This window comes from Poecilia reticulata, chromosome 21, assembly GCF_904066995.2.
Source record: "Poecilia reticulata chromosome 21, P_reticulata-male-v2, whole genome shotgun sequence".
NCBI lineage: Eukaryota > Metazoa > Chordata > Actinopteri > Cyprinodontiformes > Poeciliidae > Poecilia > Poecilia reticulata.
In genome coordinates this window covers 12,496,208-12,520,034 of record NC_088850.1, presented here as the reverse complement: position 1 = coordinate 12,520,034, position 23,827 = coordinate 12,496,208, and the positions used below count along the sequence as shown (strand labels likewise).

The following is a 23,827-nucleotide window of genomic DNA, read 5'->3' as shown; positions in this document are numbered from 1 at the left end:
CCCCGTTTTAAATGTGAAATAAAATGTGGCGGTCTGCTTTTTATTTCACACACCCAGCACATTTAAGGTTTACTTTTATTATTTACAATTTTTTTTTTTTTCACTGTAAAGGCTTAATTAGATTTCTTTTTAAATCCCAGATCACCTTCTGTTATTTTATTTATTAAAGAAATTTATAATTGGGTTATCGCTCCCAGTTATGGTTATTATTTGTGTCAAAATCCTTTCTTGTTTATATAAACTTGACCCTTCACCGCACCATCCCATCTTAAACGTCGTTTAGTCATCCAGAACAACAGGTGGCGCTATTGATCCTTTTTTCCCATCCTCTCTGGTCCGTTTTGTGTTGGTAACAAAATAACTGGAAGACGAATAAAATTTTTTATAAAGTTTTGCAAGAATCAAAGAACCTTTTTAATATTTTTAAATCAGGTAAACATTTTCCTCCTTTTTGTTTTTATGTTGAAGCGACTGTCTCTGCTCCTGTGTTGCTGTTGGTCGCTACTACAACTTCAAAGCTGTTCCTTGCTTTGGTTTTGTTGTTGAGCGTCTTTTCATAAAAATCAAAACTAACTTCTGCAAAAGACCAACCCGTAATGCCTGCTCACCCGCTGTATAATTAAGGCTTCACTCCCCCTCAACTTTTTCACTTTTGGTCAACGCCAAATTTTAATGTATTTTGTTTGGGTTTTAAGTGAAGTCATTGTAACCATACGCATGTTTTACATGTCATTTATTCTTTGATACAAATAGCAAAAAGTTTAGTCTGCATTTCTAAGGCTGCCTTTTGCTTCGACTACAGCTTTAGGTTTTTTTTCTGTGTAATGGAAATGTTTACAGATTCTTCTGACAAAGCAGCTCGAGCTCAAACAGAATGTACAGAGTGTCCAACTAGTCCTAAATATACTTTCGTCCGAACGAAACTCCTAAACGGGGCTTTGTGGGACGTTCAAATCTTCCAAGACAAGCCAATATTCCAAGATTTGAACCTTGTTTTAAACTTTTCAGCTGGCCTCCTTGTGTCCCTTGGTCTTCAGGATGCTGTATGTACACTAATATTCTCAAACCTCAAACATCTGGATTTATACCGAGATAAACTACACTAGGGCGGACTCTATTATTTGGTGATATTGTGTATTATTTTCCTTTCTCCTGTGGTGTGAGGAGGCATTGAACTAAACTTTTATCAAGTCCAAATGATGCTGAAACCTTGCGTGCTATTTTATTTCTTTGAGGAGTTCAGAGATGGAGCTGCAGCTTCCTCCTCACGAGGGAGTCGAGCTCTCTGTGGTCGACATGCACACAGGAGGGGAACCTCTCCGCATCGTTGTCGCCGGCTACCCAGAGGTCAGAGGTGACAGCGTGCTCTCCAAGCGCAGGTACGCCCGCGAGCACCTGGACCACCTCAGGAAGGTGCTGATGTTCGAGCCCCGGGGTCACTACGACATGTACGGGGCCTTGATCGTGGACAGCGAGATCCCCGAGGCCGACCTGGGGGTGCTGTTCATGCACAACGAGGGCTACAGCACGATGTGCGGACATGCCGTCATCGCCCTGGGTCGCTTCGCCGTGGACTACAAGCTGGTGAAGGAGCCGCGCTCGCCGGAGACGCAGGTGAACATCCACTGCCCCTGTGGGCTGGTGAAGGCCTTTGTGCAGTACTCTGCTGGTAAAACAGGAGCGGTGAGGTTTCTGAGCGTGCCGGCGTTTGCCTTTGCAACAGGTTGGATGTTTTTGTTTTTTTACACTCAAATTGTGGTCAGGTGGTTTTATATTCCACAGGTCTGACTAAATAACTTTACACCAGATGTGACGGTGACAGTGGAAGGATTTGGTGAGGTGACGGTGGACATCAGCTACGGGGGAGCTTTTTACGCCTTTGTTGATGCACAGAGGTTTGGTCTGGATGTGAAGCGGTCCAAGACTCGGGTTCTGGTGGACGCAGCAACGGCGGTGACTAGAGCTGTCAAATCCCAGGTAGGAAACTTTCTCTTTTTACACTTGAAAAGGAAACCATCTAGTCAGCCACAGGGATGTTAACAGAAAGAGTGCTTCCTTTTCATGTGCATGCTATTTACGAGCTTGTCCACATACTTGTCTGTCCACATTCTCCTCCTCCTTTCTCTTCTCCTTGGTAGGTGAAACTGCACCATCCAGTTAGCGACGACCTGGCGTTCCTTTACGGCACCATCCTCACAGACGGCAGAGACCAGTTCTCGCCCGAGCCCACCGCCAACATCTGCGTATTCGCCGAAGCTCAGGTTCAGGGTCCCTGCACAATCTGGAAAAACCAGCTTCACATCATCCATTTTCCTATCCACCAATCCACCTCGTCCCCCCCCCGCCCCCATTCTCCATCCCCTCAGTCTCTGGTTTTTGCAGATGTCATATTTAAGCTCTCATTTCTGTACTGAGCTTAAAGCATGCATTCTTAAACATGTAATCCGTTTCCCCACCAGGTGGACCGAAGCCCTACTGGCTCAGGTGTTACAGCTCGAGTTGCTCTTCAGTACCACAAAGGTCTCATCCAGCTGAACCAGACCAGGACGTTCCAGAGCGGCGCCACCGGATCCCAGTTTACGGGAAAAGCTGTTGAGGCAAGAGAAATCCTGATCTAGATAGAGTTCTACGCACAAGTATTCAGTCCCTAACAATTCCACATTTTGTCAAATTATAACCAAAAACATCAGTTTATTCTATTAGCATTTTATGTGGTTGGCAAAAACCAATTTAGTGCATGCATACTTGTAAAGAGGAAAGACAATTATACGTGGTTTTGAATCAGTGTGGCAACCATTTACACACAAGTCGTTCATTTTTTAAATATATTTGCATAAAAAACGTGGGTTTTACAGTTTTATTTAGTATTTTTAAAATATTTTTCCTTTTTAGCTTTACTGGGTGCACATAATTATTGATTAAATACAAAGTTTTACCAAATGAATAGATCTTAAACAGTTTCATGTTTAAGCAAAAGACTGTCTAGAATATTTACACTAAATCAATGCTGTAAGTGGCCTGTTGGTTGAAGATTTTTAGGTTAACATAAATCCAAAATAAATAAAAATTTAAATAAAAGAACAAATCTATATGGTAGATTTCAGCTCTCTTTTTGTCCCCACCAAGCAAAGGTTAACAGCAACTTGAAATAGATTCAAATGGATCTAAAATCACATTTTAAATTTGTTTTTCTAATTTTTGGCTCTTACCGTCTTTGACTAAAAGTTCACTACAGGAGCAAAACTAAGCTCTCGTCATTCTTATTAAAACCATCAGTTCTGACTCTTAAGCTGAGCTTTAGCCTGATTTATGAGCCGATGGCGCCTCCTGTGTCGACCCCCCACAAACCTTTTCCCCGGCAGTCCGAGGTGAACTCTTGTCGTTTCCGTTTCTCTTCAGGAGACCAGATGCGGCGACTTCAGGGCAGTTGTGGTGGAAGTAGCCGGCCGAGCTTTCTACACCGGGGTTTCACGCTTCGTACAGGAGCCGCAAGACGAGCTGGCCCACGGGTTTCTGCTAAAGTGAATGTTGTCACTAGAAGTGAAATCCCCTTAGAAAATACAGGGAACCGACCACTAGGTGGAGCCAGAGGTCAGGTTGATATGAGCGTCAAAGATTTTGCGGTGTGAGATGTTCAGCTACAGATTTTTAACCGAAACAAATGTTAAAGTTGAATAAACACAGAACTCAAACGTAATTTCTCCCATTTATTATTACTATTATTATCCGATCAAATGGAAGGCAGTATTTAAATTATAAAAGTTGAGTGGGGATGTTTTGACGCTGGATCGATTCACAAAGCTGAAATTCAAATACAAAAGTTACCTATACATGGGTTTTTAAATGCATTGTAAGTCCAGCCAGTGTGCTGAAAACATACTTAATTTGTTCAAATAAAGACATTAAAGTGGGGCAACTCTCATTATGGGTAGGGAAATATAGTTCAAGAATTGTTTTCTGTTCTTAAAATGGCATTTAGCATAAGAATTATACATTTCTATGTGTGTGTGTGAAAGCACACACCCTTATATTTGGATATATGCTGTTTATGACATGAGTGTTCACACATGTTGAGAGGCTGCAGGTTGTGAGAGTACCCCACCCAACAAAGAAAAACCAACACAGTCAAGGCCAGCTCTTAACAGGAGAATGTTCAAATGAAACATATACACACACATATATAATAAATGCTCCCCATCAGTAATGAATAGAAAAATCCCTGCTTCTCTATTACTTTCAGTTTGTGTCCCAACAACGCAGAGTCTCAGTCCTCTGATGTTTCTGCAGCAGCAGAGCATCAAGTCTGTCTGGGACACCACAGGTAGCAGAACCTGGCCGCCTTTCGATCCATGAAATAAGTCTGTACAAAATGGCCTCTCCCGGCTCCGGATGAGTCTAAAAGCTGCACGTTTCAGTTTTGTGCATAGATTCCGATGTAGAAAAGCAGCACGAAAAGGGATCTTATCAAACAATCGCAAGCATCTCCCACACCTGGAGGGAGGCTGTTCTCCAGCTTTGTCTGAACAAGCTGATCTGATTTGGTCAAAGTTTAATCAGCGTTTGGTTTCCGCCCCCTCTCATATGGCAATCTAACAGAATAAGATAAAAAAAAAAAAATAACAAGTTACTGAATGTGTTGTGTAGTGCACGGCTCTGCAGCGAGGTCATGATTTATTCAAGCCTATCTGGGTGGTGGTGGATGAAGGTGTGGAGGAATGCGGAGGTCAGTTCGACCCAGCGGGAAACCGATGCTGAAGAAGAAAACAACGAGCGAGCGGGGACGGACGTTTTAGATGTTGAGCTTCGTGACCGGCCGCTCCCTGCTCGAGTCCGTGCTCTGGTTGTTGATCCGTTTGCGGTTGCGTTTCATCTTGGACAGGTCCTTGTCAAACACTTCGCCCGACCGCAACGCAGACACCAGGTCGTCAAACTCGCCGCCGTCGTCCTCGCCGTTTGCCTTCGCCTTCCGGGCCTTGCGTTCTTTCTCCCTCTGCTCTTTCAGCTGGTGACACGCAGGAACAAGCAGCTCATTTATAAATCTCTCCAAGTGGATTCTCATTAACTTACAAGAGACTGAATCATTTCCAGCACAGCACTGTTTTAGATCTAACAAAGTGTTGGTTTTCCTGCGCATAAAACCTGTAGAACAGTTTCATTTGTTTTCATTCATCTGCTGAACCTAAATTAGCAACAGCTGAGTCGAACAGGTTTTTTTTGTCCTCTCTTTCTTCAATTATCACATTGCTGCCAATCTATCCGTTTATGCACGGCAATTTGGCAACTTGGTTTTCTCTTAATTATGTTCATCTGGGGCTTTTGAAGATTTAAACCGAGTCTGTATGTATAGTTCTGACCCTTGCAGATAAGAGAAAATTTACAAAAATGACAACTTGTGCACCTGGTTGTTGAACTTTTCACCCTTGAAAAAAATCGAAACTGTCATAAAAGTACAAATGTCCATTTAGACTTCTGAGTGAAAGTGTAAATGTCCCTAAACCAAAACTTTGCAGTCAACAACGTCACACACCTGAGCTTCCATTTTGGCCCTGCGCTCCTCCTCTTCCTTGCGTTTCCTTATGTTCTCGTTTTCCTGCTGAGCCTCCGTGAACGACTGCAGGAACTGGTCGAAGATGCCAAAAAACTCATCTGGCTGCATCTTGCTGGCATCCTCCCCAAAGTGCTTCACTGCCCTCAGGAACTGCAGGACCAAAGCGAAGAGGAACACAGAGAGGGGCACAGGGGATTAGATTTAATGCAGCAGTCAGCAGAACCACGTCTTCCTCTGTCTTCTACCGTTTTACAGGAGACTCGTTAAGCTTTTGGCTCCTTTGAAATCGGAGCAGGGCAGCAGAAGTCGGGAGCTTTGAAGCCCAAGTTAAGCTTAGATATGACTGGCTACTGATTAGAGCAGAGGTCGGGGGGCTGGAGCCAGAGCCTCAAATTAAGACAATGTGTTTGTTGGGTGTTTTGAGCAGCTAGTTAAAAAGGAGAGCGTCCGGATGTGAGGTCACGCTGAGAATATATACCTTTAAAAATGAGATGTTTGCAGCAGCTCTGACAGGAAAACCATAAGGTAGATCAAAGATGCTTTAAAGGGGATTTTAAAGCAGTCACTTCATCATTTGGGTTGTCTTTCTAACATCTTATGGAAATAAATAAGAAAATGCAGCATATCGATACTTTAAATGCACTTTTATGTACAAAACAGATATAAATCCAATAGTCTGATGTCATAATCTCAGATAAAAAAAGTTAAAAACATGCTCAAGCTTTAAGCAGTACTACCTTAATCAACCCAATAAACTAAAGCTTCCTCTGTTATTCAACACTGGCGCTTTACTTTAAGGAAGAAAAAGCATCCATGAAATATCGTGTTTATGCAGCAGGCAGGTGTAATCCCCCAGCCGAGAAATGATCCTAGACTTGTGCTCCTGTTTCTTGGACCCAATAAAAAGCGCGAGGGGTCCTGCAGCAGGAAGCCGAGACGCTTCCCCCCCTGCTGTTCGCTTTCCTACAGAGGTGACTGATGGGGGTCAACGACACGTGTAGAAACAGCTGCGCCGAGAAGGAACCAGAAGAGAGCTTTCAGCGCCCGTGTCGTGGAGTGACAGTGATGCGCTCCCGTCAGCTCACATGTGGTTTCCTCCAGAAATCAATCCTTTTGGATCCACTCACCAATTCTTTGGCTTCGGCGAGAGAGTCCTCCACGTCGGAGAAGCTGAAGCTGGCCACCGTGATGAACTGGCTTACCACTGACACAAACTTGTCACCTACTTCCTGCGGGCGATTCTTCTGGAAGTCCAGCTCCTGTAATTGTAAAATTAAAAAAAAAAAGAAAAAAGAAGATGAAAATGTAAATTGAGCAATATTTTAAAAGGCTGAGAATGTGTTATTTAAAAGTGTGTAACTGCTGTAATAGTAAGATGAATGTTTGACTCACACTCTCAACACTTTTTAAGCCACTGCGCAGGTTGCCAATGTCTTTATCCAGCTCTGTCATGCTGGAATAAAACAGAACAGAGAAAGTGGATAATTGCCTACAGCGAGGAGTGATCCTCCTTAAAACCAGTTTAATAGCAGACTGTGAAGATTGGATGCTTCCTAAAAGAAATCGAAAGGTATTAGCTTTGAAACCTAACGGATGAGGACCATACCCAGAGATTTAAATGATCTCAGTGACAAAAGTGGGGGAAAAAAAATAAAAATCTCACATTTCTCTATATACATAAATGGCATCATTTATGCTTTGTTTTTTGTTTTTAAACTGTTACTTTGTCACGAAAACACATTAAATTAATGGGACCTGTGGAGTAAAACATAATTACAGTGAATGAAGGCAGTTGAAAGTCTTAGTTTTCCACACAATCACTGTGTGTTTTACTTGTAATGGTTAAAGAGTACCACAGTGATGTAGCTGTCTAAAGACGACTCAAGATTGCAACTCAAACTCTGCATCCGTCTAAATAAAAAAAATCAGAGTGGCGTGGCGGTAGGATGGAAGACTTTAGTCCTTGATGAAACTATCCAGGGTTCATCAGTAGTTTAAAAAAAACAAACATATTTTTATGAACAATTTAGCAAAAAGAAAATAAAATTTATATATATTTTTTTACATACTTGACTTTAGCTGCCTCGGAGACACTCTGCAGATCATCCTGGAACTTGAGGACTTTGGGGTATTTCTTCTCTAGGATGGTGATCAAGTAGTGCAGCAGAGTTATATTCCTGAGTTAAAGAGGCACAAAGGAGTGAGTAACTGTGCTGTATTTGATTAATGGAGCTTCACCAGAAAAATAAAACATTCTCAGTTCCTTATCATACTTAGATATCGCCAGTTGTACCGCTGACAAACTTACTTGTCAATACTGGATTTGGTATCGGCGATCTTGTTGAGAGAAGACACTTTAAAGCCGTAAGCGTTGCCTCGCTGACCCTTGTTCATGTAGTTTCCAAAAGCAAGCACCACCTCCAACAGCTGCTTCAGGTTTCTACTGTGTAATATCTCCTTGGAAGCCTTAGTGAGAGCTAAAACAAAGAAATGGGAAGCTTGCGTCAAAATGACAGGAGTGTGGATTAATAAAAATAAAAAAAATCCAGACATTTTTACTGGCAACCCTGGGAAAAATATGGAAAAAACCTAAAACAGATCCTATTTTTTTATTGAAGCATTACGATCCCACCCTGAAAAAAGATCCCACAGTTATATTGAGCACATTTATTTTCTCCAGCCGTTAACCCTTTATACAATCCCATTTGCAAATAGGACAACACTTGGTCCTCTATAACATTTCACAAGGTTGCATCTTACAGAGAGAGAGGATTTCTGTTTAGGAGAGACAGTCCAGACTCATGGGTCCTTTCTGATGCCGTTTGCCATCCTACTTCAGTTTAGGAGACTGAGATGGCCACAGAATTAAGTAAGATTTTGTTTCTGGTGTACAATTTGTGTATCAATTTGGCCACATTTTAATCCAGCAAACCCCCACCACGGCCTTTCTTATGTTTGGTTTGGCAGAGGCCACCAGATTTTCTCACTCCACTCGCCCTGGTATTTCATAGAGTCGATGATGGGAAGCACGCTAACAACATTCCAACAATTTGAATGTTGTTGAACAACATTCAAATGCTGTGGGCCTTTGAAAGAGAAAGAGGCCCACAGCATCACTCATCCTTCACTCTACTTACTATTTTACCCCTTAGCGATTACACGTACACTTCATAGTAGTTGCAGATTTACAGCTATGACAAGAGGGGCCTCAGGGCAGAATATTGGTGGGTCGACTTCATTTCTTTTAGTTAATCACAAGCTATATAGAACACATATACAGAACATCATAAAAAAACATCTGAAAAGGAGCTTAGTCTTATCTTACTGATGTACACAGTTCCAGTTGTAGTCCCAGTGCAAGATAAGCCAGGTGTTTTTCTTGCATCACTCTCAACCAACTTTTTATTTTAAGCTTGTGCTACTGCAATAAGAGATTAATTAATTCTAAAAGGCACTTCTTTACCAGGGATGCCAATCAATATGACCGAGTGAAGTTAAATCTCATTCTACGGTTTTGCTCACCTTCAATTTTGGGTTTGATCTCAGCTATCCTCTCTGCAAACTTCTTCTTGAAGTACAACGACTGAAGCCTCTGCTGGTAGTGGTTTATTCTGAAAGGAAGACGAAGAGCAGGCGAAATTAAATATGAATAGGGAAATAAATAGATTTACTGAAAAGCCACAAAACAGACCCTTTATAAAACCAAAACTATTCATCTCACTTAATGACATAAGATTTGTGGTAGTGGAAGTATTTTTGGCAGGGTTCGTAAGAGCAATAAACTACAGAATCTGAAGCTTATGACAACCACAGTGACATGCGTAGTTCTTTCAAGACTCCATGAAAAGTTGACATTCTCCTAAAATAAAACACAAAACTTCACATTTTAGCAATCCCAGTTAGCTTTTTCCTAATGTCTGTTTGAAAAAACATAAAGATTCTGCAGCTATTACATATATTTTATTTTTTTATGGCTTACATAACTTTTATTGCAAATAAAAATACTCTTACTACATTGTTGTTACAACTTAATCATCCCCCAAATTTAAAAAGTCGTCATTCACACTCAGCTATTGTTCCCTCCTAAGTAGAAACCCATGTGTTGTTTCATTTATTTATTTATTTGTGCTCCCTGCAACAAAAACTATTGTCTGAGCCACGCCAACCTGAAGCTCCCGGCTCTCACGTTAAGGAGGATCCTGCAGGCGGCAAATGTAATTACCTGCTCATCTCATAGAGGAAGCGGTCAGGTTTGGCCATGCGATCCAGCTCATGCTTGTGCTCCTCCAAGAGATCCACGTCGCTCTTCTCAGGAACAAACTTCAGCAGCTGATCGAGCAAAGTGAGGATATTTACAAATCCGGCAGTAAGGCAGCAGATGTGTACAGCACAATACGGGCGTTTCTTGCTCGGTACGTCTGTGCTTCCGTGTCCATACCTGCTCCAGCATGTCTTTAGGAAGGTCCTCATGCTCATCCATGGTAAGAATGGCTCTCTTAATCTCCTCATTTGAGAGCTTCAGTCTGCAGTACACAACAAGTGAGTCAGTTGGAAACGCGCTTTGTTTCCGCTCGGCGTGACGGTTTCATCTGAACTCACCGTGAGAGCAGGATGTTGCAGTTTTGAGCCCGACGACCATCGATGACCGACAGCTCCTTGACTTTCTTAGAGCTCAAGGTGTCATCTTCTGCTTCTTTCTGTTTAGAGTTAAGATCAGAGCTATAGTAAACCATTTCGCCAGAAGCAAAACACAGATTAAGCCCCATTTTTCACCAGACTAAGACTGCACAACAAGATTAGAAATAATACCAAAAATCTGGCAGAATGTGGATAGCCCTAGATGGGTCCTCTGTGGTGTGTCAAGAACACAGTGCGCTCCCCATTATGCTGGATTATAAGAGTTGAGGTGAGAGTTCCCAGACTTTGTTTAGCATGCACTAAACTTCTGAGGTGGTTCATTATCGTGCTGGTAGCATATCGGGCTCTGGTGTAAATGGCCTGGTAGCAGTAGTGGCTGCTTAGTCATGATGAGTAGTTCTTGGGGTCTCGTGCGGCTCAGAAAACAGAAAATGTGAAGCAGAAAGGTCCAGAGACTGTCTGCAACTATGAGGCATGGCGGGGGGTGGGGTGGGGTCCCGCCACTGCTTTGCCAGCAAGGATGCTGACGTGATTAATCCTCACTTTTCCAAGAAAACAAAAAAAAAAAAGAAAAAAGAAAGAATAGGAAAACTCCAAACTATGCTCAGGTCTGTGGCTTATACGACGCTCCAAGCTAAGGCTAAGCACGAAAACCTCCAAATCGCGATTTTTGGGAAGGCCCAGAACAGATGCGCGCTCTTCACAATGCAGCGCAAATACAAAATGCCAAATGTTAACTGTAAGAAGCTGGTGAGAACACCAATGGCGTTTCCTCCTCCCAAGCAAAGCTGAAACTGAACGTAGGGATGCAGAAACCTCCAAAATTTATTGGAAACATCCAGATTGTGAGGAAACATTTTGTTGCAGAGGTGATAAGTGTGGTTCTGAACCAAAGAGAGGAGGATTGTGCTTGCCTTCACGTGGAAATGATAAACCAGTGACTTTTTCAAATTATAAATCCCATGAACAACTGGGCAGTCTTAAGCCGGCGAGAAGAGACAACACATAAAAGAGGGACTAAAACTCTACAAAAGCTTTGTAGGAGAAACACAATGAGCTCATAACATCACAAACATGACACACAAACATCAAACACCCCAAATACTCAACAGTAGAGAAAAATCAACTCACCTGTTTGCTGTTATTGATCATTAAGAAGTCCTAAAATGCAGCAGGAAGCAGGGAAGATGGAAGCATTCGTTAGAAATGAGTAAAGCAGTTATGTGATTGCAGCCCATAAGAGCAGACAGCAAATGAATCAGAGCTCATTCAGTGCTTCAGTGACAATGAATCAGTAGTGAGGTGAGCAGCAGTGAGACGGGATGAGTGGTTCAATTAATCAATGTGTGCTCGTTGTCACATGCTGCGCACATTAACGTCTGTCGGCTGCCTCCATGTTGGGTCACTGTGAAATTTAATCAGGCTGGTAACTGACTTCTAAAACAAAACTCAGCCTGTGTTCTTACATTCTACATGCAATCTCAGTGTAAGGTTGAGTGTATTAAACATGTTTAAATGCATGAGGGAATTTTTTTTAATATAAAAAAATACCACAAATCAATCATTTGTAATGTGCAGAAATTAAAGCAGAAGAGAACTAAAACCAAAAGGAAGCCAATTCTGAACAGTTCATTCATGCATTTTCACACAGCAAAAAAGGCAAAACCGAAAACAATCAATTCAAATGCAAAAACACAAAACTGTTACTTGTGTAATCAATAAATAATCTTCATAAATACAGGGCAACACCTTTCTACGAATTCCCAGCTCAAATAAAGATATCTAATTCAAAGAACATTTTTCAACATAAATTTAGATTTTTTGGGGCAGAAAAAAAAAAAAGATATTCACAGACACTTTCCATCTGGTCCAACAGAGATTGAGCCATTTTGAACATAAGGAAGGAAAAACAGTCTAGTCATAAAAAAAGCTGGCAGAGACTTTTCCCAAAAGCCTGCAGTTATTACCGTCTTGAAAAGTGAATTTACAAAGCATTTACTCAGGCTGGCTGAATGCAAACCTATGGCACATTTTTCAGTTTTTTTAAGTGTTGAGTAAAAATTATACTTTTCCTTCCACTTCACAATAATGTACTATTTGTGTTGGTCTGTCATCTCTAATCCTCCAAAAAATACATTTAACAGTGTTGTTCTCGTGCAATAAAAAGTGAACAAGTTCAAGCAACGCAAGAAAACAAAAAGCAAACAAAATCAACAGGAAGCTGATTGTGCTGGTTAAACTCATGCACATACAGTCACACAGACCATATGATCAATTCAAATATAAAAGATCAGCAAGATTCACGCATCAGAGCTGTGGAACTTGGATGATGAAAAAGTGAAAAATGGCAGAACAAAAAATCTGAATATTAAAAAGAAAAATCTGCTGTTCCCGTCTAATTAAAGTTGAACCTGAATCATACCTGCTGTCTCTGATAGGCTGAGAATGTCTTCTCTATGTCCACCAGATCCAGGACTTTAAAAACTCTGGCATCGTCCACATCCATCCACACAGTACCCTCCAGCTTATTCTGTGCAGAGGAAAGTATACATTTTACCCCAGTGTCATTTTATTTACAAAAACAAAAACATAAAAACTTGGCATCGAATCTCTTTACTGCTCCCACCTCAGCCAACTTGGACCAGTTGAAAGACTTGAGAGGATTAGATGGCTGAGGAATGGTTTTCTTCTTCAAAGATGGTCCCAGGGGGGCTCCTGGTGGTGGAGGGATGCCCCCCATGGGTGCGCGTCCAGGGGGAGGCGGAGGGCCACCAGGTGGAGGGGGCGGAGGAGGTGGAGGCATGGCACCACCGGGAGGAGGAGGTGGTGGGGGGCACATGCCTGCAAGTGATGGAATCGGTGGAGGAGGCAGGGGGCTGCCGGGTGGTCCGGGGGGCAGAGGAGGACCTCCAGGAACGACAGCTGCTGCCTGTCTCTGCAGGGACAGATTGAAAACACAAAGGAGGGTTCAAATGCAAGTCTCTCGTGTTGCACATCTATGAAAACGACAGAAAATTAATTAACAACCTTATGCTATTGAAGTACAAGGAGGTTTTTTTTTTTAAAACAAAAACCTGTGATTTTTCACAGTGACATAAACATACAGTGCTGAGTTCATGCAGTTGCGCTGTAAGTTCGGCCACTTGCTGTTTGACATTCTTGTGTTCGTTGCTCTCCTTTTCCAGCTTCTCTTTCATCTTGTTGAGGGTCTGCATCATCTCCTCTTTCTCCTGCGTCTTTGCGTCACATTCGCGTTCTTTCTTCTCAAACTTTTGCTGCAGCTCATGGTGTTCTGTTGTGGAGAAATAATTGTTAGCACCGAGTTCGTTCAATCTGGATTTGAAGTCGTGGAACGCACCCACCTTTCCTCATCTTCTCTGCCTGCTCTTTCCACTGTTTGACCTCGTTTTCATTGACCAGCCTGTGCAGCAAAATGACAACGGATAATTAATCCCAGCCCGCGGATGAACTTTAAGAAGAAACCCTCCAGAGCCAACATTGTAAACTTTGTGACTTTCAGCTCGTCAGCGAGCACAGCACTCTTGCGCATTCCTCACTCCCACAGTCATGTAATTCCTTCCATGTCCCCATTTATTTCTGTGTGTTAAAGGACGAGCGGCGCACTTACATCCTGACCACATTCTTTACGTTAAAGTTCTCCAGTGGTGCGATGTCTGGGTCGTGACCTTTATCGTTCTGTAGGACCATCTGCTGGACGATCCGGTCCAACAGCAGCCAGTACTGTACCGTGTTTCCACTTCTTTTGTCTGGAAAAGAAGACAAGGAGTTTTCAGTCAGTCCTGAATCATTTCTTACTCTTCAACAGCCTCAGAAAAAATGCCTTATATTCCTATGAACAAAAGTATAAGACGCAACACGTGTAATTTATCATGAATTGAACTCAAACATCCACAACTTTTCCTAAACCAATTTTTCTAGAATATTATTCACTAATCTCCTAACATCTGTGTTATTGAGCAATTTTCTGTTCACCAGATAATCCATCTCACCTTGCATGTGTGATGAATTAAGATGCCGATTAGACAGCATGATTATTGCAGAGGTGTGTCTCGGACTGGCCACAATAAATGGCCACTCCGAAATGGGCAGCTTTATCACACAGCGCAATGCCACAGATGTCTCAGATTTTGAGGGAGTGCAGGAATGCCCACCAGAGCCGTCAGAACTAACCCCAACTGTCAGAAACCATCGCAGCGACGGTCAATTGTGCAAGGATCTATACACAATTAATCAAAGCTGAAAACATCCCAGTTCATGCATGGATGTTCGGTTACCAAACTTGTTCGGTTACCAGACATGTCAGCCATTGAGCAGGTTCGGGATGCTCCGGATCAGCGTGTTGCAGTTTCTACCGATATCCAGCAAATTTGCACTGCCATTGAAGAGGAGCGGAATCAATAACCTGATCAACTCTATGTGAAGCAAATGTGTTGGGCTGTCCGAGGCAAACGGTAGTCACACCAGATACCGACTGGTTTTCTGACCCTCCCAGTAAAGCAAAACCGCACATTTCAGAGTGGTCATTTATTGTGAGTAGTCTGAGGCACACCTGTGCAATAATTATGCTGTCTAATCAGCATCTCGATATGCCACACTTGTGAAGTGGGATGGATAATTTCTGCAAAGGAGAAGTGCTTACAAACAGATTTAGACAAATTAATTTAGAGAAATATGTTTTATTGTGTATATAGAAAAAGTTTTGATTAGATTGAGTTCAGCTAGTGACAAAATGGTAGTGAAAACAAGTGTTACATTTATATCTGTGTCAAGTGTTATTTCAGAGGATTATATCATCATAAATTAGTGACTGATTCATTCTTCTTCTGAATAATAATAATAATCAAGGTTGTAGACGTCTACTTTCAGGATTTTATAAGACTTTTTTCCAATGTTCACATATTTTAAGTCAAAATACAAAACTTTCCTATGAATTCACAGCAGAATATTGTTTTTAACAGAGAACCTGAAACAACTAAGAATGATTATGTGTTTTAGATGGACACATAAAACAATAGAATAGTGGATTGGTGCTGGATTTATGGACCGGTGGATCTCTCAGATGCAAGTACCATAAATACTCAGACTGTGGAAAATACTAGCATCCAACTTTTCCAGTCTGCATAGCAGGCCTAGTAGAGGTTTTTTTTATCTACCTCTTTTAGTATGCTGACTGAAGTTAGTTGATTAATAAAGAAAATACACACCAGTTAAAATACTTATTTGTTTAGAGGCTCTTTCACGCATGATGTGGGAACTAGGAATTATGTACCTTTTTACAAAAACCCCTTGGACAAAGTAAATATCATGGTTCAAAGGAGCATAGTGTTCGGTTAGGCTGGGAATGTGCTTATCCAATTTTCTGGACCATCTAATCTGGACAAAGTCAACACTCTTATCTTTTTTGGCACCAAACTGGAGAGTACAAGCACTGTGTGCTGTATGGGAGTTATACCGCTGCCTTTGGACTGCTATTTGCAGCCTCATGAAAAAAATAAATAATACTACAGAAATAGGTACTATCTCTGTGTAATCCTACCTTATACAGAAACACTTACGTGGCATTAGCAGACAGTGGTGAAGCACAGACATAAAGTGCGGGTATGCGTCAGTGAGATTCATCTTCTTGCGGATGAGATCGAAAACTTGTGTGGCACTTTTGGTGTCTATATGTGCCTAAAAGAGAGAAACCATGACGGGATATTGAATGTGTAGAAAAGGCTTTACTCAGACTTGCAGGAGTAGGCGGCTCTCTTCCTCACCGACTCGAACCGTTTCGACAAAGCCAGCTCATCGTCGTTCCGCAGCATCTCAAAGTAGTCTAAATGCCTGAGAGGGTCACAAAAAAACTATGTTGTTATATTGAAAGGCTGCAAATATGATGCATTCAAGTACTTATCCTGCATGAACTGTTTATATTTGTGCGTTTTCCAAAAGGGTTTCTGGGAAGTCCCATTACAGCTTAAGCTAAGGGTGATGGATTCAGAATAAGGATTTGGATTTCCACGTTTCCTAGGAACCTGATATGAAAAACTTTGAGTCTCAGCTTTTCATAAAAAATTCTGTTTAAATTTATTACTGATGTTTGTCATTGAAACTGCACATTTTAAAGAGAGAGACAGAGTCTTACCTGTCTAAAGTTGAGTTTTCATGTGATCGCAGCTTATCGATCACAGGCTGAATTCCCAGCATAAGAAATTCATATCGGAGATGGATACGAAATTCCAAACTAGTCTGTTAAGGAGGAAAACAAATAAAGTGAGTCAAATCTTACAAGTTGTTAAATAAAAATGCTCCAGTATAAAATGAGTGCAATGATTCAACAACGTACCTCTCCAGCTCCTTGACTCAGCACAGCATTAATAAAGGACATGATGGCCGTTTTCAGGTTGACCTCGTCTCTGTATCTCCCCGTGCTCCGGTCCAGCTCATTTATAAGTGTCTGAAGAACGACGGACCATAACCGGCATTTAATATCTTCCGAATATATTGCTGCATTGAACCGTTAAAAAAAAAAAAGAAAGAAAGGAAAAAACAAAAGAAAAGAAAATTAGCAATGACCCACCTGGAAGCGCGTTCTCTCACAGGCGAAGCGTTGATAGTGCAGCATGGCCTCCAGGATCTTTTTGTGTCCACCAGGCACCAAGCAAACGGCACCCATTATTTCCAGCACTGCCACCTTAGTCTTAATGTTTTCCGTGGCCAGGCTCTGGGCGATGATATTGATGCTCTCGGAGTGCGCAAGGACGTGGGCACGACCCTGAGAGTTGTTCATCAGCGCCTTGATGCAGCCGATCAGCGACGTGTGGATCTGCGATTCGGTGGTGTCATAGTCCATGCTCTTCAGGAAGTTCAGGATGCACGTCAGGCCATCCAGGTCGATGAAACGGGTCACAAACCTGGAATATAAAATTCAAGGTAACTCCAAGAACACACACATGCCACATGCCTCAAGGCTAAGCTGCATCAAAGCTTAGCCTTGAGGTTAAGCGTTGATGCAGCCGATTAGAGAAATAAACTTTCTTTTGTACATTGACCTTTCACTTTCTAAAGGACTCATTTCCATACTGTGACGAGGAACCGAAAAGAATGACAGAGAGGGTTAGGAAAGGGTAAGTGAGAGAAGATATAATCATAGATGACATTAAACATAAAGACCATGAAAGTGGCTGTCAGAGACAGACAAACGGCAAATATTCTCACCTCATAGGTTGTGTCCTCAGAGCCGTCTTCAGGCTCTCTATGGTTTTATTTCTTTCTTCCTCGTCTTCCTTCTCCAGAGCGAGAAGGGTCTTTCTCTGTACAACAACACATGAAACCCCATCAACGTTCAAGTTCGTGCCTATTTTTCAAAGAGCCACCTACCAGTTGCATGTGAAAATATAGCCGCTTCCACATTTAGTGGCACCCCTGGTAAAGATTTGTACGAAGGCCTTCAAATAAACTGTTGTCATGGTGACGCCAGGATCTCACTCTTCTCACTCACACTGTCAGCCGTTGTGAACTTTTTCCGTGTTGCTCTGTGCAGGTTTAGGCTATATTTAATTTTACTTTTATTTTCCTGCTGCCATTTCCTTTCTCGAATAGCATGTTCTCATGTCTTTCTCATTTTGAAAAGCTCATGACAGAAATGAGAAGTGATGTAATGAACAATAATGAAAGTTTCCAAGATACTCTGATCAAACTAAAGAAGACATTTAAATAAAAATGGTTTCAGTTCTATTTATTTCATGGAATTACTAAAATAACTGATGGTAAATAATTGTAGCACCAGTAGTGATTGCATTTCTCAAAAAGAAATTACTTAAATTAAAAGGTAAAATTTCTCCAAATTATCAGGTGTGTTTCTTCAACCATTTTTAACATTTATTTGTTTTTCACACACCTCCACCAAGGGTGTCAAAAAGCATGGAGCGCACTGAAGTTACATTTTCATATTACATAAAAATAACAATAATCAGATGAAATATACATGTTTTTACGAACAGTTTATAACCAAAAAGAAGAATTTTAGTCTTCTAGCATTACTACTTACAGCTGCCATTGAGTTGAGCTGATCAATATAATACTCTGGCCAACTAGTTGCGCTTTTGTTTTCTTCTTGTTCCTAAAAAAAAAAAGCAGAGAAGCAAATTATTTTGTAAACATACAATTATTCTGTGATTTACTGAAGAATTTCAAAAGAAATCACACAACAATATAAAGTGAAGATTAAAGAGGACCAATTTGGAGTGAGAATGCGAATTGGGTGAGAGCAAATCTTTTGAGACGCAACTTCGAAATGCAGCAGAAAGTCACAGAAAAGGACAAACTTTCATCTGGTTCTCGTCACACGTTTGATCTTTATGAACATCAAAGACCGACTTCAAAGTAGAACCGGAGCTTCTTGCTCTCTACTCCTACTCTCCATCATTTGTCAGATCAATAAGCTGTAAAAGACACCAGCTAAAGCGCCATGCAGCGCTCAGGGAGCAGACAGAAATAGCTAAAAATGAAGAACTCCTAAGTAGGACGACACAGATATTCAACCCATTTTATCTTCCAAGCGCTTCAGTAGGTGCCAAAAAAGACTGCACAGCTGCTTGAGGAAATCTGGAGATTAACAAATGATTGTTAAAACCACAGATTAGGGACACAGCCCGACTTATAGTGAGTTTAATCTACACATAGCCATGTTTGTTTCACAAGTACATAAAAACATTATTTTTCATGAGGAGGCAGTTTCTTTCTCCTGAACTTGGCTTGAACATAAAAGGCCTTGTGACTCCCAGCTTAACTTTGCTCCATTAGGCACAAACGAACTGTGACCGTCGGAAACTAATTGAGCGCCCGTTATTAAAGCGGACCGCGGAGACTTGGCCGGTCTGCGCGGAGTGTGCAGCGACAGTCGGACCAGAGCCTGCTGGGTCCACTCAGGATCCAGTGCCAGCTTGACCAGATCCAGGCGGGATCTGAATGTGGTCCAGTCTATTAGAGGAGCAGCCGCAGAAGTGGGGCCACTTTCCTCTCACTGTTGATCTTCTAACTCGGATGTCAGCAGCCTGCTTTATAACTCCAGTTTCTTCAGGATGAAGGGGGGAGTGAGCGTAGAGGGGGATTTATTTTCTCCACGTTTAGGAAAATAAAGATCAAAGATGCTTTGGGAAACAGGGGTGAGTTTCTGTTTTTAGTAGAACAGCCCGCTTGAAAGAGAAGTTGCAGCTTAGCCTTCTCTGGAGTTGGGTGAAACCTGAAACCCGAGTGCAAAGTCTCCTCTAGCAACCGGATCAGTGAATCTTCCTCTTGGCAGAGGATGTAGCCTTGAGGAGTGCTGACAAAAAGGCAGAGAGAAGATTGATTCTTGACAGAATGATTTCATCGGTTCAGGTGTCTGGCCAAAGCAAACAGCTACGGCTCTGACAGAATTATCTCTTCAGCATCCAGATGGGCTTCTAAAGTCAGAAAAAATAAAAAAGGGCACCTTCATCTCTGGTGGGCTTTTAGTGAGCCCCGTTTGTGACACTACTTTCCTCCTTATCGCTGATGCACCCCCAACCCCCCACTGCGCTCATAAAAGAGCTGCACCTGTGGAAGTGAACCTTCCTGTTTGGCTTGGACAGCCAAGTACTTCCTTTGGCTTCTCCCCCCCCTCTAACACACCCTTCCCCTCTGAGCTCTGATGGTTCAGTTTGTATCCGTCTGGGCTAGAGCCAGAGACTAGTGCAGAGTCAGCAATACTTGGGCATTTCTGTCTTTGCTCGCAGCCCCCTCATGCAGGTCGATGCTCACACATAAGGCTTTGATCCGTCTAAACCCTCCCTCGCTCACTGCGCCAGCAAACCAATCCTTCCTGAAGACCGGAGTCTGTTTTTAAAAGAGTTTCTTATTCTTTGAACTTTTTACTTCTTGTCATGTTAAAGATAAAACTTCATTGTATTTTATTGGTATTTTTTTAACCAGATTGTAGTGCAAAATTGTGAATTAGACAAAAGACAATATATATATATATATATATATATATATATATATATATATATATATATATATATATCCCTGAACATGTCATGTGAAACATGGTGGTGGCAGCGTCATGCCCATGTAATCCCAATAAAATACACTGAAGTTTGTGAGCATAATGCAAAAAAATTCACCATACCTCTTGAAATTTTTTTTTGTCTTTTACTTAAGGATCAAGAGAAGATCAAAATACTTCATTTCTACCATGAAGTGTTTACAACTTGCCCTGTCATAACTGAGGAATAAATGTAGTTTTGGGACAAATTTACTTAACATCTGTAGTAAAAGAATGTTCAGTCAAATAGTAAAATAAACAGAAGCAAATATAGAGGCTTATAATGACGTAGCGTTTTAAGGCTGTTCTTTTGACTTCAGGAAGTAACCATAGCAATTATCTATCAACATGAAAACACACGACCCGCCAAAAGAATCACTTAAAGTTTTATGGCTGGGAGACGTATCCGTTTCAAGAATAATTAAACCCACTGGACATGGTCCCAAAATTTTATATATATTTAAAGACAAAAAAATACACAGAACTTCTATCTTGGTTCTGTGACTGAAGACTTTTAATGTACACACTGATGCACTAAATGTCCATCCTTCAGATTAATCATCTCTCCTCTGCAGATGTAGGAAAAGATTAGTACATCTGCATGCCCAGACGGCCAACTAGTCGGGACAGGATATCCTACACGCTCATACCTCATGTTGCATAAATGCGAGGGCACATTCAGCGGGAGCGTCACTTCCACAGAGTGACATGAGAACAGGCATCTGTGTTTTCCTGCATGCTGAGGGTAAAAATTCATGTGTAGGGGAAAGACGAACAGCTGAAGCGCCTTTTATCAGGAACAAAGAGCTTAATGAAACGCGACGCGGTTCCAGAGCAGTCGGGAATGTTATGGCTATGTGGAAACTCTGAGGGGACAGGTGTCATCGCTGCAAAGATAACACCAGAACATTGAAGGCTTTTAGCTTTTGAGTCCAGTTAGTGCCTAAAACAACAACAGCCTCTGTTACTATTCAAGTAAATTATCAAGCAACAAAAAAAGAACCAAAAATAGACAAATTAAGTGACTTTATCGTGTGTCTGGCTGTTATCATTTATAATGAAGTTTTGAGCAAAGACACAGTGATCTAACCCTGAGGGAATAAGATTATTAGCAACAACTTTACGCTAAGGGTGATAATCTAGGAGTAGATTTATTTAGATATTTAGCTTTCAAATGGGAATAAACTCATTAATGCTTATAAATACACTGAATGTTTAACTGGTAATAGTTCAGAATAATATTCAACTTCATCTACAATTTACAAAGCTTTGCCCTGAATTCAAGCACAAAAAAATGAAAACGATTTGCAGAATTACGGCAAATATCATGATAAGAAATAATTATCATGTGATGATAATAAACTTTAATGGATGTTGCTTGGAGACTCGAATAATTCAGTTTGTTACGTTTACTGGGTAGGTGTCTTTTAAACTATCAGCTCCATGACGCAATGAGAGAACATAAATTAACAATTAGTACTACGATCTAATTGGATTTGGCTTCACCACATTGTCTCATCACATTTTTCATCGATGAATGCAAGCTAATGTGGTTTAAAAAAAGCAAAACATTTTCTCAGTTTTCCCCCACCAGATTTCAACCGTTTAACAGTTTGAGGCTTCTTTAATCAGATTTCATAGTTTTACAAAAAAACTAAAAATAAAGTTACATTTATTTTCCATGCTGTGTGACAATCTGAACTCTGTTGTCTTTACTAAGAAAAAAGATGTTGAGACACAGAAAGAATGTGGTTTGCCATCGTTGTAATGGAATACAGAAAGGCTTTATTAAGGTTCCCAATTTTTGTACGAGCTTGATCATAAACAGTCGCAAGAGTGATGTTGAGCTAGTCATCTTCCTCCTGGGAAGAATATTCCTTGAAGTCTGAAAGCACATGCTTGGACAGCTTAAATACAGTTATTTATGATTTTTACAGATGATAAAAAAAAAACAGCTGGGTAGAAAAAAGTGACAAGTCAAAGGTTTGACACAGATAAAAGTTGCCTTCTTGCGGGACAGTTCCATAAAAGCTAAAAAAAATAAAATAAATCATTTTCAATCTTTTGGCGAATAATTTCACATTCAAGAGGAACGTTATTAATCATTTGGTTTTGACAGACAGCATGCTAGGAGCACAGAAATATGTAGCTAAAGAGTTTTTACAGGAAGTGCAAACATTCATGTACTATAAATAAAACATCCAGGAGATAAAGGTCAGACTTAGGACGCCTTTAGAGATAGTTTAGGAGATATAGTGAGTCAAAATGAAAGTATTCAAACAGAAAATAATGCTGTGAAAACATAGTTTCTATGCATGATTCATGTACAACGTTCATGCTTTCACAGAATCAACTTCCCAGTGTTCTCAGTCCTTTATGTTCATTTTAAAATACAGAATATTTTACTGTGAACATCTGGATGATATGTTTATGTAAAGCTTAAAATTCAAGAAACACAGACTGTTGGGAATGAAGGAAAGCAGAAAAGGAGTTAGGACTCAAATAAGGGATGAAAGAAGTTTGGAAGAGAGGATGGACGTGTTTATGCAAGTACATTTGTAAGGAAGGAAGGAAACAAGAAAAATCATGACAAAGGAACACAAGAAGAAATAAAACGATGGGAAAAGACAGTGGAAAAAGGAATGATATCAGGGAGGAAGCAAGAAAGCCACACTAGATGACATACAAGGAAGGAAGAAATGATGCAAAATGATGGGATGAAATGTACAGGGAAGGAGGGACTCGGGTAATAAACAACACAAAGAAATGACACAAATGGAAGGATAAAATTAGATGGGCTAATGAGTAAAGGTATGGAGAATTCGTAGACCATGTAGAAGCCCTGCAAAAACTGTCTGATCTTTTACCTTCTTCTTGCTGCAGTAGATTTGCCATTTCTTCTCTGCAGGCAAGGCAAACATGGCTTCCCTGTGTTTCTCTGTAAGGTCCAGCTCATCCTGCAAAAGGAGAAAAACGCCTTCAAAATTCCTCCTTAACAGCAGGACGGAGATGCTAATGATCTGCTATTGATTACCGTGCTGCACTGCGTTTGCAAATTTAGAAACATCCACATAAATCAATTCTGTTTTCCTGCAAAACAAAAATGCTCGCCAAGAAAGGCTCAAACAGATCTCATTTTTAGCTGCGGATCAGTTTTGGGTTGGCTTGTGTCTGTCACTGTAAATCCAGTGCGGTTGTGAAGTAAATCGGATCCCTTCCAGGCTTCAGACATGCGAGTAACGGCGTAAAAAGATAAGGCGCGGTTCGCGTGTTTGCCATGTGGTAACAAACATCTGGAGACAACATGTGTCACAATGTGTGACGTTCGCAGAGGCACAAATAAAAAAGGGTGCTGACGGGAAGGCTTCGGACTGAACACCAGAGCCAATTTGGGGAAAGGGGGACGTATCAGCAAAATATGTGAGGTTTAACATGTGAACTTTCAGCTGGAGATAACTGCGTCTAATTAACTTCATGTGAAGAAAGTGATAAAAGGCATGAGAAAGCTCTTATGCAATTTAGCACAAGAGGGAAGATGTAAAGGAGCATAAAAAATAAGTTTGGATGTGGTT

General features: G+C 41.1%; 2 protein-coding genes across 5 annotated transcripts in view; one reads left to right on the top strand and one right to left on the bottom strand.

Moving 5' to 3' along the window:
- The first annotated feature begins 87 nt into the window (after positions 1–87).
- l3hypdh (trans-L-3-hydroxyproline dehydratase) lies at positions 88–3,697 on the top strand. 2 transcript variants are annotated; one of them, XM_008397853.3, is made up of 6 exons: positions 88–432; positions 1,239–1,723; positions 1,808–1,977; positions 2,139–2,261; positions 2,460–2,597; positions 3,400–3,697. In XM_008397853.3, exons 2-6 carry the CDS (start codon positions 1,246–1,248, stop codon positions 3,523–3,525), a joined length of 1,035 nt encoding a protein of 344 aa, XP_008396075.2. In that variant the 5' UTR covers positions 88–432; positions 1,239–1,245; the 3' UTR covers positions 3,526–3,697. The 2 variants fall into 2 exon arrangements, with proteins under 2 accessions (XP_008396075.2, XP_008396074.2); XM_008397852.3 differs by having other exon boundaries at positions 1,236–1,723.
- Positions 3,695–23,827, bottom strand: part of daam1b (dishevelled associated activator of morphogenesis 1b) — a 49,447-nt gene continuing 29,314 nt past the window's right edge. For 2 of the 3 annotated variants that reach the window (XM_008397855.3, XM_008397854.2), the window contains exons 3-26: positions 23,123–23,212; positions 18,240–18,311; positions 17,408–17,502; positions 16,770–17,103; positions 16,536–16,646; positions 16,335–16,438; positions 15,967–16,033; positions 15,763–15,880; positions 13,815–13,953; positions 13,549–13,607; positions 13,291–13,478; positions 12,813–13,121; positions 12,609–12,716; positions 11,318–11,347; positions 10,148–10,245; positions 9,987–10,071; positions 9,771–9,877; positions 9,071–9,159; positions 7,857–8,025; positions 7,618–7,725; positions 6,941–7,001; positions 6,676–6,807; positions 5,528–5,698; positions 3,695–5,002 (exon numbers count right to left, since the gene is read on the bottom strand). In XM_008397855.3, the coding sequence (XP_008396077.1) occupies positions 4,790–5,002; positions 5,528–5,698; positions 6,676–6,807; positions 6,941–7,001; positions 7,618–7,725; positions 7,857–8,025; positions 9,071–9,159; positions 9,771–9,877; positions 9,987–10,071; positions 10,148–10,245; positions 11,318–11,347; positions 12,609–12,716; positions 12,813–13,121; positions 13,291–13,478; positions 13,549–13,607; positions 13,815–13,953; positions 15,763–15,880; positions 15,967–16,033; positions 16,335–16,438; positions 16,536–16,646; positions 16,770–17,103; positions 17,408–17,502; positions 18,240–18,311; positions 23,123–23,212 (3,057 nt within the window). In that variant the 3' untranslated portion in view covers positions 3,695–4,789. The remainder of the gene's footprint in view (positions 5,003–5,527; positions 5,699–6,675; positions 6,808–6,940; positions 7,002–7,617; positions 7,726–7,856; positions 8,026–9,070; positions 9,160–9,770; positions 9,878–9,986; positions 10,072–10,147; positions 10,246–11,317; positions 11,348–12,608; positions 12,717–12,812; positions 13,122–13,290; positions 13,479–13,548; positions 13,608–13,814; positions 13,954–15,762; positions 15,881–15,966; positions 16,034–16,334; positions 16,439–16,535; positions 16,647–16,769; positions 17,104–17,407; positions 17,503–18,239; positions 18,312–23,122; positions 23,213–23,827) is intronic. The other variant, XM_008397856.2, reaches the window with a different exon arrangement.